Source organism: Chaetura pelagica, unplaced genomic scaffold (genome assembly GCF_000747805.2).
Source record: "Chaetura pelagica isolate M959 unplaced genomic scaffold, ChaPel_1.0 scaffold123, whole genome shotgun sequence".
Lineage (NCBI taxonomy): Eukaryota > Metazoa > Chordata > Aves > Apodiformes > Apodidae > Chaetura > Chaetura pelagica.
In genome coordinates, this window is record NW_009953295.1 from 5,545,297 (window position 1) to 5,562,272 (window position 16,976).

General features: G+C 35.8%; 1 protein-coding gene across 1 annotated transcript in view; it reads left to right on the forward strand.

Annotated features, from left to right (window-relative positions):
- Positions 1-16,580, forward strand: part of ANKRD10 (ankyrin repeat domain 10) — a 30,922-nt gene extending 14,342 nt beyond the window's left edge. The window contains exons 3-5 of the mRNA XM_009997918.1: positions 8,337-8,572; positions 12,011-12,106; positions 14,915-16,580. Of these exons, the coding sequence (XP_009996220.1) occupies positions 8,337-8,572; positions 12,011-12,106; positions 14,915-15,381 (799 nt within the window). The 3' untranslated portion in view covers positions 15,382-16,580. The remainder of the gene's footprint in view (positions 1-8,336; positions 8,573-12,010; positions 12,107-14,914) is intronic.
- Positions 16,581-16,976: the final 396 nt, after the last annotated feature.

Below are 16,976 nucleotides of genomic sequence, written 5' to 3' on the forward strand. Positions count from 1 at the left end.
TTCCTTCTCCATGCCTATTAGAGGAAAACAGCGAATCCATCTAATACATTTAGTCCTTTCATTCTTGATTTCTTTCCCTCCTTTTGGCACAAAAAAATACTTTAAAATTAATTTACCTCTTTAGTTTTATTCCCAAGCTCTTACTGTTGGTGCTTTTTGTACTAGATCCCTTGAACTTTCTTCCATGCTTAGCACATTTGAGAGGCACTTTCATGCTTTAATTTTTCTAATTCTAGGCTTTTATTTGTTTTCATTTAGTATGTTAAGGAGAAGTAGGGCGATTTTATTTGCTTCTAAAGGCATCTTGACAGAATACGCATTGCAAGGGAGTTTATCTTTTCAAGTCAAGAGTTTGCACTGAACCTTTGCTTAATAGTCTTCCATAATGCTTTCCTTACTGTAAGCAACTTTATCTGCAATGTCAGGTCTGTTTCTAGAAATATGGTAGCAGCAGCTACCATAAAGTTTCATAAAGTTGGTTGACTAAGTAACTCTTGTCTTTGGACTAAAAGTGGCTGCAGTACTAAAAAGATGGTTACTTGGAATTGATATTTGCTGTTGATCTAGGAAATGCTTTAGTTGGGAAGGTCTTTTCTGTTAATCTGTATTGCGATCAGACTTGTTTTAAGACTTAAAACAGTTTTCACACCTTGGGTTTGTGAGTTGTGTTTAGGAATCACTCAATCTGATAATGAATTTAAAAATACTGTTGATTGCTGATACCAATCAAAGTCAGATAGGCCTGTATTGTTCAGGCAAAAGTTTACTTGGAAATGTGAGTAATTTTTACATGAGATACTGAAAATCAAAGTGCCCTCTTTGAGGTCTTTTCTAAAGCATGTAAATTGGAATATAGATACAGCACTGCCTGATGGTGATGCTTGTAGTAATTGTTATGTTGCCTGCTATGGTTATGGAATTTTCTTTTGTCAGCATTTGTTCAGTTGTGAGTTGAAGTATCGAGGAGCTGATTATAGCTGCATAAATCATAGTGAACTTTGATTTTTATGTGAAAATAAAGTGGCTTCACTCATAAGAGCTTCCTATATTCAACTTGTTAAGATCTTGGAGGATGTTCTGAGAAACTATTGTTTTTAAAAGCCTGAAATAATTTCAGCTGCCACATGTTTTGTTGTGAAATAAAAACTTGGCACCAACTTGTGCTTTTATAAATGCCCATTATGTAATTCTAGCATGAATTTTTATAGCTGTCCCCAGCAGTGACACGTCTGTTCAGTTAATATTTTTCTCTTGGAATCTGAAAAAAAAACAAACCCAAACAACATGTTTGAGTCTATTTCACAGCTTTTGTATTTGGACACCAAAGGGTTAAAACACTTAAAGTATAGTATTTTAAAATCATTTTGCTTTAGAAGTTTTAGACTAGCATACTGATGTTTATATAGGAAACGGTTTTTTCTCACTGTGGGCGTTTTAGTGTTCTGATCTTTTTCTCTTTCTTCTTTTGTTTTGTTTTAATCCTTGTATCTGCTAATTTTGGTATAGGAATAGTTACTAATTCTTTTGAGATACAGCCTACTAAATTTAAAGTAATTGAAGCCATGAGTTGACCGGTAATTTTAATCCATTCTATATAGATTTCAGAAACGAACTGACAAATTGGTTTCAGGATTAAGTAATAATGCTTTAAAGGCATAAAAGGCTTAGTATCTTGTTGTAAAGGTGGTCACATGATAATGGCTTACATATTGAATAATGTGCTACAGCACTTTATGTATGTTGATGTAATTTATAATCTTAATGTTGCCTGCAAATATGTGATCCCTTATGATATAAGTTTCCTGTTTATGCACCATTGCCCGTTTAAATCAAACAGAAGATTCTGAAACTGTAAAAACTACACATGTCAATGTTTTACAGCTACGTAATTCGAATTGACTTGATTTTTTCAAGTAATCCTAGAAAGGGGGAGCATTCCATATAGAAACTGCTGAAACTGCCACAGGTGCTTCTCCGAAAACCTTACAGTTGTGGCATTGAATGTTCAGTATCGCTTCCTTTCTGCACACAAGGCATACTGTTGAGGTATTTGTTGCGGTGATTGGTTTTAATGCTAATCTAGGAATTCAGATATAGAATCTATAGATTTGCATGCTTTGCTTACCCTAATTTACAATTATCTACATTTTTATTTGTAAACTAACAATAGATAAGTTGAGATCAGTATTTTTTTAACAGATATTACATTGATATACGAAAACTGTGGTTTATTTTCTTAGATTGTCGCATGGCATTAACAAAAACACAGTAAGCTCTAGGTGATGTGATCACAATTTAAAATTAAACATTTAGGAGGCTTTTTTACATATTTGAATGGTTTTTTCAAGAAGATTTAATGTTGACTTTTTGTAGGAAACATCTGTTTTGTTTTTCAAGGTATGTGACATTATAAGTGGAAAACAGTGTATTTCAAATGTATTCCTATGTTAAAGACGCATATAAATGTACTTGCATTTTTCCTCCACTATGTCTAAAAAATAGGAGGAATTGAAATAGCTTATAATAAAGTTCTTTCTAAATAAATTCAGAATAATTTATAATTCAATACAAGAAGCATTGAAGTCTTTATCTTTTCTTTCTGCAGATCCTTCTAAGAGTGATTTTTTGTAAGTTTTCTTAAAGTAAATATTTCTTACACAAAGGTAGTTATGCTTAAACAATTCTAAGTTGTGTTACTTTCTGTAATTGAATCATAGTGGAAGCATCCTACATATTTTTGAGAGCTTGTCTCAGATTTTTTTCCTTCCTTTAGTGAACTTCTCAAACCAACAAAATGTGGTTATGTTGAAATAATAAAAACATCCTCATAATAGAAGCTAAACCGAAAGCTAACTTCGTGTTTCTATTCACCAGTCGTGTTTGGCCAGATAACATCTCTTCTGGTTTTGAACAAAATTGAATTACCCTCACAGACAACATTTTAATAAGCATTTCAGGATAAGGAAATATCCAAACATGTGCTTCATCTGTGTCCTCTTTATAGCTGCTTTAATTTGATACCAAGACTCTCAGATGAACTGGGCCTTGAAAATGTGAGTTTTCATGTTGTCAGCTGAAGGGAAACAAGCAGATTAAAAAGGGAAAAAAAAAAAAAAAGAAAAGGTCTTCTTCATGCCAAGAGTAGTCAGTTTTTAAGGCTGCCCTGCAGATATTACTTGATGGAAGAAGAAAAATGGTTTTATAAGGATGTTGTTTAAGCACTGTAGAAGGTGTGTGAATAAATGTATATACAAAAGTCAGATTCAACTCTTAAGATAATAGTGCATGTTTAGAGTTTATTTATAAACCACCTGTCAATACAGAATAATTCAGATCTGAAATGTAAGCTGTCAAGGAACTTCAGGATCACCTATTTCTACTCATTTATGTCTGATCTTCCTCAGCTTTTCTCATGGGGCTTTTTTTTTTTCTGTTTAGAAGCTTTATAATGTATCTTTCAATTACATTTGTCTTTCTCCTTTTTCTTTGGAATTAGCATCTCATACTTCTGTACTTTGAGGAAAACAATGTGTCTTTATCATTCCCAGCTTCTGGATTTTAGCCCACAAGATGAGGGTAAATAATATCATGCTTCCTGATTCTAATTTTTTATTTCTATGTAATTCTTATAAACTGTAAAGCAAAAAAATGCTGCCAAGTGGAAGAGTCTTAACAGGTTTCATTCATTTTTCAAATACTTGAATTTCTTTGGAAATGATGCAAGATGTTTCCTAAGCAAAGAGTGAGTTGACTTCCTGAACACTTACAAATCTGCATTTAGTCCTGGGTAAGATTAAGTAAGAAATTTTTCTTTCTTCGATTTTTCAGTTCAAGCTTTCATTTATGTTCCTGTCTGGAGTAGGTGCCAAAAATGGAATTACATTTCCACATTTCCAGAGCTTTAGTTTTCAGCGTTGTTTTCTTCAGTTTATTTTTTTTCCTTTTTTAACTGGGGAGAGAGGGACTTAAGCTTTTGGAGCACAGCTATATGTTTTGACAGAAACTAGGCCAAATTTCAGAAAATACTGCACCAAGACAATACTGTTTAATAAAAGACTAAATAATCATAGGAGGTATGTAACTTTTCAAGGCTTAGACGGATTTTCTTTTCTCAGAGATGACTTCTGTCTTTCTACACCTGTACTGGTGGCTGCTTCCTTCCTAAGATTATTGAAAAATACCAGTCTGTGGATCTTGTTATTTGCCAAGTCTTGTTTCAGCTAGGTAGCCTAGCTTAGACAAAAACCCTCAGAAGAAACATAAGCTTGTCCTCAAATTTGGCATCTTTGTCAGTGGGAACCCAAACCCAAAAAGCCAACAAAAAAAGCCAACAAAAAAAATGCAGGAAATTTTCTTACTTATTTTTAAATTCTGAGTAATGCACTTTCAGCAAATATGACAATTCTATTTCTGTATGATTAGCAGTAACAAAAGGATGAGTTGCTTGAATATTTCATATCGAACAGTGTGTTCTGAGATTTGCAGCTTCCGCTATTTCAGGGTGTTTAGGGTGAAAGATCAAAGCTAGTCCTGAAGGCATTTTATCTTAAAGAATATAGAGGATGGGTGGAAGAGGAGTTTTTTTTGAGGTATTTCCATCTATGTTGTCCAACAGTGTTTTTTCTGCACTGCTTTTCTTTCATAACCCAAGTCTTGAAGTTATTTTTGGCTATAATATCCTGCTCAAATGCTTTTTGTTTATGTAGGCAGCTATGAGAAATGAAGAGAAATACCTTTTAAGCAACGTCTTTAGTAACTGAAGTAGTTGAAAACTCACTAAAATATAGTGAAATATTACCTCTTGAGTTTTCAGCTTGCTGATTTATTTATTAACCATGCAGTCTGTGTTGTATATAATTTACTTAATAGCTAAATTATTCTTGAGTTACTACTCCTTCTTTTCTCTTGGTAGTCAGTTTACATATAATTGCAGTTCATAACCAAGGACTGACATAGGGATTACACATAAGAGATGAACTCCTTTTAGTCTGATGTGTAGTTGGAGCAGTGAACCATTTCTGTTTTCATTCCTATAATGGAGTCACTTTACAGTAGTGGCTTTTATGTTTTTAGCTCACTGACTAAGTTGAGGTAGCTGTTTCATTTTCAGACATTGGCATCATTTGAGGTAGATCAGACATTTCAGAATTAGTAGTAGATGTATCCCAGTTCCTTGTGACTTCTGCTGCAACAGGGTAGTTCTCCTCCAAGTCCAGATTAGTGCTTTTAAAGAGTGATCTAGTAGATAGATATCCTAGCTTTTTAATTCATTCAGGTGCTCCAGGTTTTCTAGAACAACTGTATAAAACTGTATCTTTTCTGTTATGTGTTCAGTCCTCACAGTCATGGCAGTATTCCTGCATATTTTGGAAATAAATAAAACTATTCCAGTCTGGTAAAACTTGGTGGTGCCTGTTAAGAGCACTCTCTTTCCTACTTGGTGCATGTGGCTAATTGAGTTAATGTTTTTTTCTTGGATTTATTGTGTTTTGTTATGACGAGCTAGCGTAGCACAGCTATCTTGCTGACTTTTGTGTTCCCACTGACATATTTTCCTCCTAGAGAAGGCTAAAAGAATCATCTAAAGAAGTAGGTCTTCATCTTTCTAGCCTGTTCTTGAGAATGGGAGACTTAAAGTGTTTCCTGCCAGTTTTGTCAGCTTCTTTTTTCCTTCCCATTAATATCGGAAAGAAAGCCAGTTTGATTGACATTTGAAAGGATTCTAAAGTCCCAGAATAACAAAGCTGTGATTAAGTTAATGGAAATTTCCAATTGGATATAGCAAAAATACTCAAAATTAGTGTTCCCACTGACAGGGAGCAGAGGGAATGTAGCGGTTGGCCAGCCTGTTGCTAGAATAATTTATATCCTGTAATCTCCTTTTACTTGATTTTACTTCTGTTTTTCTCTTTCACTACTAACTTCTGAACAGAGGAAGTTCTCTTTAAATTGATACACTCATTTCAGATTCAGATTTTTAAGAGAGATTTCTAAACTCTCAGAAGCAAGAGTTATATCTAGTGTGAGTGAGTCCCTTGAAAACTTAGCAATACTTCCAGAATACTCCTGTAGAACAAGTATGTCTGTGTCTACCTGTTAAGAGTAAGCTACTCAGAAAGAAGTGGGAAGGGGACAAATATCAAAGGTCATTACATTTTAAAATCTGACAAACACTAACTTCAGGTTAATTTATTTTGTTTCTAGGAAAGTATCTTTTCTTTCCCAGAGTTTGGTCTTCTAGCCTTACACATTTGCATCTTAGTTTGTACATCTCCAGATGCCTCTGCCAGCTTATGTCAGTATTCCTGTGGGAAATAGTGACTTAACTGTAGTCTGTTTTACAGTCCATTTTTCAAATCAGAGTTACTGTTCGGTAACATTGGCTAAGTAAAATTATTTCTTGTAGTTTTGTTAAATGGTTAGTCCACACCATATTTTGGTAATTTTAATCTTTGAATAACTTTAATTTGCTCATATTTAGATTTCCTTTAGTGTCCTTTTGGGGACTGCAGATTTAAAACAGATTTCAGACAACTAAGCTATCCTTGTCCAAAACAGATAAGTTGACATATCTGTTTTGTAAGTTGTAGTGTTGCATCTGAATGCTACACAAGCAAGTTAGGACTAACAGGCATTGAGTGTTGGTTGGCAGGGACCTCAACTGGCCATCTAGTTCAGCATGGGAAAGGATAGACTGTATTTTGCAGAATTTCTGAAATCATCATCTACTCTTAAAACGGGGGAGGGGGGGAGGGCGGAAAGAACCTTCTGGAGATTCAGCAACCTTTATACTCTGAAACTTTCTCTGAAGGCCTAACTTCAAGTATAATTTGTGTTAATTGCATTCATTCACTGCCTGTACTGGATGCACAGAGTGGATTATTCTCTTTGCAGTGATCTTATACAGATACTCAAAACATACCTCTACATGAGGTTTTATTTCTTTTTACTAACTAGGTTTTTCAGTCTTCTAAAGGCCTTCTTTCTTGACTTCTATTCTCTGGATTTCATTAGTAATCCAAGTAAATGTTGGTTTAAAATATTGTAGCAGGAATGAAATTATCCTGATACAGCCTAATTATTTTTTCTGATTCAATAGTATTATGATCTATTCTTCCAGATTTTATATAATCCATCTGTATCCATTTATGGATTTAGTCTTGCTGTAATCTTTCCTGAAGATCTTTCAGTCTCAGTTTTATAGCAAGTAAGTTGCAATGATCTAGGAAGCAAAGTTGGGCCTTGTTCTTTTTTCTTCACGTGAGCTGTAGTTAGTTGTTTCCTGCTTTGTATGAGTTTCAACAGAATCAGGTATATTAATCTTCTGAATTCTTACTCTGTTAGCTCATCTATTTCTGCTTTTTTAACTAATGGACCTGTCTAAACTAGTAAGAAACAAAACTTCAATTTTATTACTAATTAGATCTGCGTGAAAAGGGAGAAGAAGGAAAGGTTTCTCAGCATCTTCTGCTTCACAATCTCATTTTGTCCTTCATAGCCATTTTGTCTTTGCTTTTATGAACTTAATTAGGAAGTTATCCCGTATTTCTAAGCACAGACATAACTGTATGTTTGTGAAAATACATGTAATAAAGCACTCCTTCAAAGTAAATCTCTGTGTCCTACCTGGTTCCATTCATGATCTCGTTGATGAATTAGAATGTTCAAAATCTGGTACCATTCTCTCTTAGATGAAAAAGTCTTCGTTCAAATAACAAATCAAGTCCCAGCACTTATGATGTCACACACTGAAATGAGAAACAAACCAGAAAAAAAAAAAAGTATAAGCAAAGCATAACTAAGTATAGCATCTTTATCTATTTTTTAATATGTATGTGTATATTTTATTGTAGGAAGAATAGTGATGTTGTTGTTACCTTAGAAACCAGAATGCCATGGACAATTGCCAAGTCATGTTAAGTTTGTTTTGAGTATTTGATCTTTTGCTTAAGTTAAAGCAATAGATTACAGAAAAAACTGAAGAAGATGGTGAAATTCAAGGCTTAAACTAGTCTGAAGTTTATGTAAAGATCAGATACTTCAGACTATTTTAGAATAAAGCATTTTGAGAAGTTTAAATAGGAAAATGTTTTAAGGCACGTAGTATATTTATTTTATTTAAAAGTGTATTGTCTCCCAAATTTTGCTTAGAAGCCAGATATATGTGCGAGAAGTTAAGTTAGTTATAAAACTAAGATTGATGACTAATTTCTTAATGGAAATTTAATAAGTGTATGTTTTCTCTCATCAGCAACAGATAGATAGTCAGTAAGGGCAGCAGCAGCACCAAGCTAGCTTGATGAATGCGTGTAATTCAGTTTCTTTGTATTGTACAGCTTGAGAAATGCCAGTGGCCTGACAGCAGCAGACCTTGCACATACCCAGGGCTTCCAAGAATGTGCCCAGTTTCTTTTGAACCTCCAGAACTGTCACCTGAATCGTTTCTATAGCAATGGCACCTTAAATGGGGTTCATCCGAATGCAGGTCCCAATCTGTTCAGTGGTGGGACAAGTCGAAAGAGATCCTTTGAAGATACGGAGTCTGCTGGAGTAAAGAAGGCTAGAACAGAAGGTGAGAGCCCAGAGGTAAAAGGGATGGGGTGTGATACTGTTGCTGAGAAAGGAAAATAAACATTTTAAAGCCTTTCAGAGTGGATGTTGAGTATTATTGTCAAACTCATGTACATATCTAAATGATATATTAATACAAGAAACAGATTAATAAAACTACTGTGCCACAAGATCGTGATTCTCCTTGTCATCATGGTGTTTTCAGAAATTTCTATTTCCAAAGCTTGCTAAAGTTACGTGATGCCAAGAATAACACGTGTAAAACTAGGAGCTGAAATCAGCACCTACTTATTTCTCCATTTCTCCTCCTTCAGGAGAGCCAAATAATGTTGCATTAATTCAGAGGTGCCCGCATGTTCCGATTTGTAATTTTCCACTTCAGCATTTATGCACAATTCAAAAACTGTTTGCTCTACAAGATGAATGAAAGAAATTTAATCCAAAAAGATTTCTCAAATTGAGAGGGATTATGTTGGTGATGATGGATCATGTTCCAAGTGAAACTGGATACCAGGACTAGAATGAAGCATAAGGATTCCTAGTCAACATTATGTGTTGAGGATACTGCTGCTTCCTCGGCAAGCAATGATGCAATAATACAACATCAGATTATTTCTTGGTGGCTCTATGAAGAAGTCTTTTTTACATCTTAGAAGCACCTTGAATAACATGATGGAGAATATCTTTCTGTTGGTCATCACATTAAATTCTTATTTAAAGGAATGTGTCTCTACACTCAAACCTCATTTGCTTTTCCTGTGTCTGGCATCAGGAAAGGAATTTTGTGGGTCTTTGTTGGAGATATTTTCTTGAGTTAGAGCTTATATTGTTCTAACAGATGTGACTTTTTTAATGAGTCAGATGAAATGGGCTTGAACAGTGCTTCGTTCCAGAAAACAAGATGGGAACTGAAACCAAAACAGTGTTTCTGAATATGACATGGATGCCATAAGTTAGATCAGCATGGACGCTAGTATTTGTTTTAGTACCTATTGTCCAGCCACCATTTAATCTATACCAGAATTAGAGACCTTAAGATGGTACTCTGTAGCCAGTCATAAATGGGATATGTTAGTTTATGTACCTGGTGTAAAATACAAATAATTGCATGATGGAGAAGAGTGCCTATGCAATGAGATGCTTTTCAGGATTGAAGTCCTGCTGCTGGAAGTCAAAGATACATAACTTCTGTGTTGATGAGCTATTCCTTCTGAACATTCATAACCAGGAGTTTCTCTTTGTTTCATAAAGTGACATTAGCCCAGAGGTAGAGTTTCTCCCCAGTCTGGGAGTGGCACTGGGCTAGCTAATTTTGTAATGTAGTCGTGAAATGGCAGTATCTGCTTTACCTTTCAGCACAGAGTTGGAGCAGGGGCTAAGTTAGATGGAGCAAATAGTATGTTTAAGTGAATGAGATCTAAGCTATTACAGAAATGTTAGAAAGGCAATCTGAGTAGGCACTTTGGGAACCTTTTGCCAGTATGAGTTTTTAAGGCCTTTGCAAACAAAGTGAAAAGCTTTACTGCATTTGCTTGAAGGTTTTTAGAGTAATTAAGAGATGCATCCCAGTATAAAAGGCCTGTTCAAGGGAGAAGGAATCAATGTTCTTGAGGAACTTTGTAAACAACAGAGCTGAGCCTTTTTACAAAACAAGCCAAGTTTTGTGCTTATTTTGCCCTTACCAAAAGCACACAGGTCTGTTTTCCTTCAAGGGCTATTTTCACAGGAAATTCAGGTTTTCAGAGTGCAGGCAACCTGTATTTGCAGGGAAGGATCAAGTTTTCATGGCCATACCCCAAATTAGGACAGTTGCTGCTTTGAAAAAAACTACCTATTGTGTCCAGGCACCATATATGCCCCTTAAAAGCATTTGTAAACAGAAGAGTTGGAAGAAGATACTTAGGCTGTGCTTTACCCTTGCTCCTGAATAGGTAAAGTAGGTGGTGGGTGGGGGTTACTTACATGGCATTTTGTTTGTATGCATAAAAACGTACTGCTCTCAAGCATGTATTATTAAAAGAGACCTACCTCAAAATTACACAACACTGATACATAGTATACTGTGATACAAGCTAACTGCTCTCTTCAAATGTAATACAAAAATTAGTTCTAAAGGCTGCAGCTGAACTTGACTAAAGTACTTTAAGTACTTAAGTTTAACTTAAGTAAAGCAGTGGCTGCTTTCGGAATGTACACCAGTTGTGTTTTGCTTTTGACTTAGAAACATTAGCTGGATTTTATGTCCCATTTTTTGGAATATATTCCAGATGTTTCACCCTGCTTCCTGGGCCGGTTGGTAGGGTCACATATAATGGTGATGTACACCAGGACAACTGCTTGCATGGCTGTGTTGGCAACAGGCCTAATCCTAGCCCCTCCAGCTCATCGCCCTTGGCAGGCTGGCTCTTGCACTGAGCTGTACATGCTACAAACAGCACCGACTTGCTGTACACAACCAGGGACTGACTAGGTCAGCATCACCAGCCTCAGCACAGCTGCTTTTAGGTGCTATTTGAGAGGTGACAGTGGAGGCATTGCAAGGTGGACATTGAGCTGGGCAGCATGAAACTGCGCTAGATATTGCTCTAGGTTACTAGAAAAAATGCCTTGCCTTTCCTGGCTTAGGGTAATTTGAACGCCACCGATCCAAGGGCACTGATTCCCTTTAAGCCCTGTGTGATCTCTGGCTCTGAAACTCTTCAGCTATTGCTTGAAGTTCTTTTAAAACCGAGTAGTTTACAAAAATTTCTGTTGCGCCCAAGGTAATGAGAGTTGACTTTCAGTCTGCTGAAGTAGCCTTTTGCAAAGTAATGTTACTAGGGTGTGCAGTGCCTATAGAGTGGTGTGTTAAGGTTGGTGTGAGAGCAGTATAGTGTTTGATGGGAGTGGTGTGTTGAGTGATAAGAGGGTTAGTGAAGTCAAGCCCTTGCTCATTAAAGCATTTCCCTCAGCGGTCTCACCGCTTACTGGATTTTCTGGGAGGGCAGCTTTATGTTCAGCTCTTAAAAGGATCCCTGAAGCAGTCTGATGTGAACAGGGGCTGGATTACCAGGAGCTGGCCCTTGGTAGTGAAGCAGTAGACAGAAGTGAGGTACAGACTGCTTTCTATCTGTCAGGCACACTAGCTGTGAAGCCTAAATATGAGTAATGTACATTGCTTTTTATTCAATCTCTTAATATGCTGGACTAATACTTTTTGATATGTAGATGCAGTCAGAAGGGTACACTGGTAATGCTCCATTTTGAAGAATTAAAATAAATGTGCGTCCTTAGCACTTACCTATTCTGCAGTTGGAATCTCAAGTGTCAGAAGCTTTCAGACATGAAAAATTCACTTCCTTGTAAAAAGCTTTGGCTTTAACAATCAGCGTACTCATCTGTTTGTTGAATGAATTTGGAAGTTGGCACCGGTGACTAAACATGACCTTTTTTTTATCAGTTTACAGCTTTGATGGCTTAATCCCAATGATGAATGGAGAAGTTGAGGACGATGCTGACAATATGCACGTTGATAGAGAGTTTGCAGTTGTATCAGGTGGGAGTGGACAGTTTCCTGTTAACTACAACAACATTCAAATGGTTGAAGACACCAAACAACAGGAGGGTACTTCTGTTGGACCAAAAGAAATTGAAATATACACTGTTTCTGCAATGCAAACTCCTTGTCGTTGCAAGAATCAATACACATTTTATTTTTAATTGAATATAAAACCTAGTCCTTTATTTTGCATATTGTTGTCTGGAGTCTTGAAAACTATTGTATTGCTGTAACACCCATTATATTGGGGGTTTAGTAGGTATCTAAAATTAGCTGTTTCATGCAATATATTGTAATGGTGAAAGAGGTTTATTAGTTTATTATTATTTGGGATAATCAGAAACCCACAATGGCTGTTTCACTTTTAACCTGAAGATTGTATTACGTTGTGCCTTTCTTTAGTTGCTTTGATTTCAGGTTAAAGAAAATTCAGAATTTCATTTCCATTGAACAGATGTAATTGCTAATAAAAAAAAAAATATTTGATAGGGAAACACATCCTAGTGATTCTCTAGTTTTGAAAACAACATGTTACAACTAAACTGTTTTCGACAGACACTATAATGAATAGTCTGCACATACACTTTGTGTTCAGAATTTATTCAGACATCATCATATAAATGCAGGCTCCTGCAATGGGTTTTTTGAATGTAAATAAAAGACTGGGCATCACAGGTCTTAAACTAGTATTTGGAACCAATGTACCTTGGAAAACAGCTTTTGTGTTTTGTACCAATCTTCGTGAAACAGTCAAAATGTTACCAGTATTAGTGAATATTAGTGCTCAAATATTTTTAAGGGCTTCTTAATCAAGATGCTTTTGGTAACCCCAGGATGTGTATAGAGTTTTTGATTAAAACAGTCTTGGGTCAGCTTTTTCCATGCACTTCATAGGTGCAGGCATGGAGTTCTTACGATAGTGCATTAATTATATCCAGAAATAAATTTCTTATTTTAGTTTGTTCTGTGATAAATATGTTTATGCTTTGTACCACAGATCAGATTCACCAAAGGGAATGATGATTAATAGATATTTTAATATATTAGGAATAATATATATACATACATATATAAAATCAGTACTTTAGAAGTAGACTATGATCTTTTCCAGTGATAATTACTAAGTGTTCTTATTTATGGAAAAATTATTGTCTTTCATAAATATACTCTATTACTATAGGTGCTAATTTTTAACAATAACATGCTATAATTATCACTAGAACTGTTCATTACCTACTTTTGCATATTAACCAACAGCAGTGCCATTTTCATTACATTTGGTTTGGCAAAGCCAGCCTACGAAGATTTCTTTTTAAGCAGTTAAAATATCACACTTTTCAGTTAATAAACATTATGCGAAATTTCTTCTGTGCATTTTCATCACTGAAGTACTACTAGCTTTGATGTCTTGATGGGTTTGTGGGGTTTTTTCCATTTTCAGTAGCAGTCCATGGTTAGTGAGTTAAGCTAACTCCAGGTAGCTCATCCAGCAAGTTACAAATCACACGTTTCTTGGCACTATATGTTGCTGTATGTGAAGTATCAGTATCATCATCCATATTTCAGATCATATCCATGTGAAAGACTCATAGAGAACCAAGACTTCGGATTCTTCCTTGTCAAACTGGTACTCATGATGTGTCACTTAAACAGGAACCCAGTATTTTGCAAATGTAGGAAGTTACCAACAGACTTACTGGCTTGAATTGGAAATACACAGTAAATGCAATCCAGTTTTGCACATAGGTTTATGTGTTCGTGTATACATAAACATATGTGCGTATATCCAAGGATAATAACAGAATGTAGTATCTTTAAATGTCACCATATAGGTCTGCAGTTTCTGTGTTTGCCATGCTCATCTTCAGCAACATAGATGTAAATTTTAGATGTCCTTTACTGGTAGGCACTTTTAAGGCAGAATGCATTATCACCCATTTCTTGTGCTAGTACGTTGAGTACCACTGCAAAAGCATACATTTCAGACATACTGATGAAATCTGTCGATGGAAGTAAAAACAATTTTACTAATTACCAAATTCAAAGGAGAAATTGCTTTAAAACAGTTGTCAGTGGGTTTTACATATACATTTTTAGAATTCTGTTTCTACTCATCTTTTTCAGTCTTCTGTGCACTCTGCTGTTGCTATTGTGTGGCCTTTTGCATGTGGATTGTACAGATGTTATTATAAACTTCTCATTAAATACAAATCTGTCTAGTATGTTATCTAGCAATCTGCTAGATAAATTGAAGCACTTTCTGAATAAAGGAGCTTTGGAACATTTTATATTAGCACTCCCCCATAATATTTCTTTAGCTGACCTATTTCGGTGTATACTGTTCTGTGAGAGTTACCACTACAAAGAACAAAAAAGCGCACATGGATAAATTACAGGTGAAAAATAAAAGAGCTACCCCTTGTCCTCTCACAGGTTCTTTTATGTAACATCCCAAAAGGGTGTTACAGTTAAGGTGGAGAGATGCCTTTTCTTCTGCCTTTCAAAACACTTCCTGTTACACTTACTTCATACAGTGAAATAGAAAAAGTTCTGCGAAGTTCACCTTTTATTTGCAAAGAATGATATAGGCATAATCACACACTGAATGTAGATAGACAGTTGCCTTTTCAACATAAGCATCCATGCTACAAGCTTGCTGGTCAGCTCTCATTTCTTTGAACAACCTACATTGTTATAAATAAAGAAGGGGTGGAAACATTTTAAATAAGTGGAGTGTAGTGGAGACATTTTGATGTATTTTGATTTATTCTTAATTGTTGGTGACAGGTGTATTTCTTAATGCAGATATGAATAGCAGTAGCTCCATATTGAATGCACTGACAAATGGATGTGCCATCAATGGACATTTGGATTTCGCCGCCGCGCAACAGCTCAGTGGGATGGATGCCAGGCGTGAGGAGTGTTTAACATTAACACCTAATGGAATAATTCCTGGAGTAACTTCTCCCAGTAGGCATCGCATCCATGCCAGTCACGGCACCGAGGAACCAGAAAAAGCCATGAATAATCCCACCGATATGTGCGGATCTCTGCACCTGAACGGAAGCCCCAGTAGCTGCGTTTCCAACCGGCCCTCCTGGGTGGAAGACCCTGGCGATACTTTGCACTATGGACACTACCATGGTTTTGGGGATACTGCTGAGAGCATCCCCGAGCTGAGTAGTGTTGTTGAGCATTCCAATTCTGTCAAGGTTGAACAGAGATACGACAATACTGTCCTAGGCACAATGTATTTGTATCATGGTTCCTAGATGGATGACCTTCGTATCAAATGCGTATTTGAAATTGCTACCAAATGAATCCAGGGGGATAAAATCCTCACATAGCATTAAATTTGAAGATTGCAACTTACTGCTATTTTTACACTTTGTTTATATGAAAAGTAAACCCTTAATTTGACAGCCTTATACAATAGTTGTAGTTTGTTGCATGTATGGGGCTTATTTAGTGATAAAATAGGTGCTGTTACGATGGAATGTTTAATATTTTCATTTTTTTATTATGGAATGTTCTGGGTTTGTATTATGTTTTTTAGGCTTGTGAACACTATCTTTCCCTTTTTAGAGCTGTTTTCCCTTTTATTAAAACAATGTTTAACTGAATTTTGTGCAGAAAATGTTACATATGTGCATCACTTAGTAGTAAAGGTTTTTCTTTTCCATATCTTCTGCTGAAGCTATGGTAGCAATATCAATGCCAGCTATCACTATGCAAGGTTGAAAGTGGCAATCTTCTGGAGCTTCTCTTGACTTTATGGTTTGTACATTCGTTTGGTAGAATTAGATGTTCATCTTGAAATCTTTTGAGCAAGTTGTTCCAAAACGCAGAGACAAAATGGGAAGAAGTTACCGTTCCTCTAGTGTAGAAGTGCTTTTTGTTGTTGTTGGGCTCTTGGCATTATAGATTGGAGAAATGGGGCTGCCTTTGTTGGGTCGCAGTTGGCTGTGCCTCAGGTTTAGTTCTGCATTTTGTGGCCGTTTCCTTTGGCTTCTCTCCTTTATGTGTACGCTTGATATTTTACCATAGCTCACAGACCAGAGGCATGTTGGCACTGTTCTGCTTTGTACGCAGTTTAAAATTGCTGTTACTTGTTAGAGAATTTGCCAAGTTGGAAATATTTGAGTTTGGCTGTCTTGGATATACATTTATCGTCCTTTTCTTTAACATATGCTTCGAAAATGTAATGTTGTGTACTCTTTGGGCTATGCTCACGGAAGATCCATTGTATTTAAAGCTTAATACGCAGATCAAGATTCATGTAAGTGCACTATATGAGCACTAATAATATAAGTTGCTGCTTTGTGTTATGATAAGTGAAGAGTGGGGAAGAATATGGTAAATGAGATAAGCCCTCTGAATTGTGTTGATTTTTTTTGTTCTCGTTTTGTTTAAAAAGGGACCTTTACAAATTGGAATTTAATAAAAATAAACATGTTACATGGTATCTGAATATTTTGTTTAGATGTATTTTTATTGACAATTTGAGCAAGCCTTTAACAGTTTTTAAATAATATTTCTCCATAATCTTTTTCAGTGTAATATGGGATTTCTTGATTTTGTCAGTATGTGGAAGCAAATGTGAACAGCCCAGTAAGTTGGCCTTGGCTGAATCATAGGAACACATAAGGAATAATCTGTGCATGAAGATTTTATTGGCCTTCAACTCCAAAAATAGGATAAAAATACTGGGTGTCTGATTTTCATGGAAATTATACTCTCCTTCAAACATTTTTAGGCAAAATGCAACAGACTGCAGAGAAGTTGGTGTTTAAACAAATTTACACTCTTGTGGTTCACCATCTACGTACAACATAAAATCGTGGAGTGATAGAATGGTTTGGGTTGG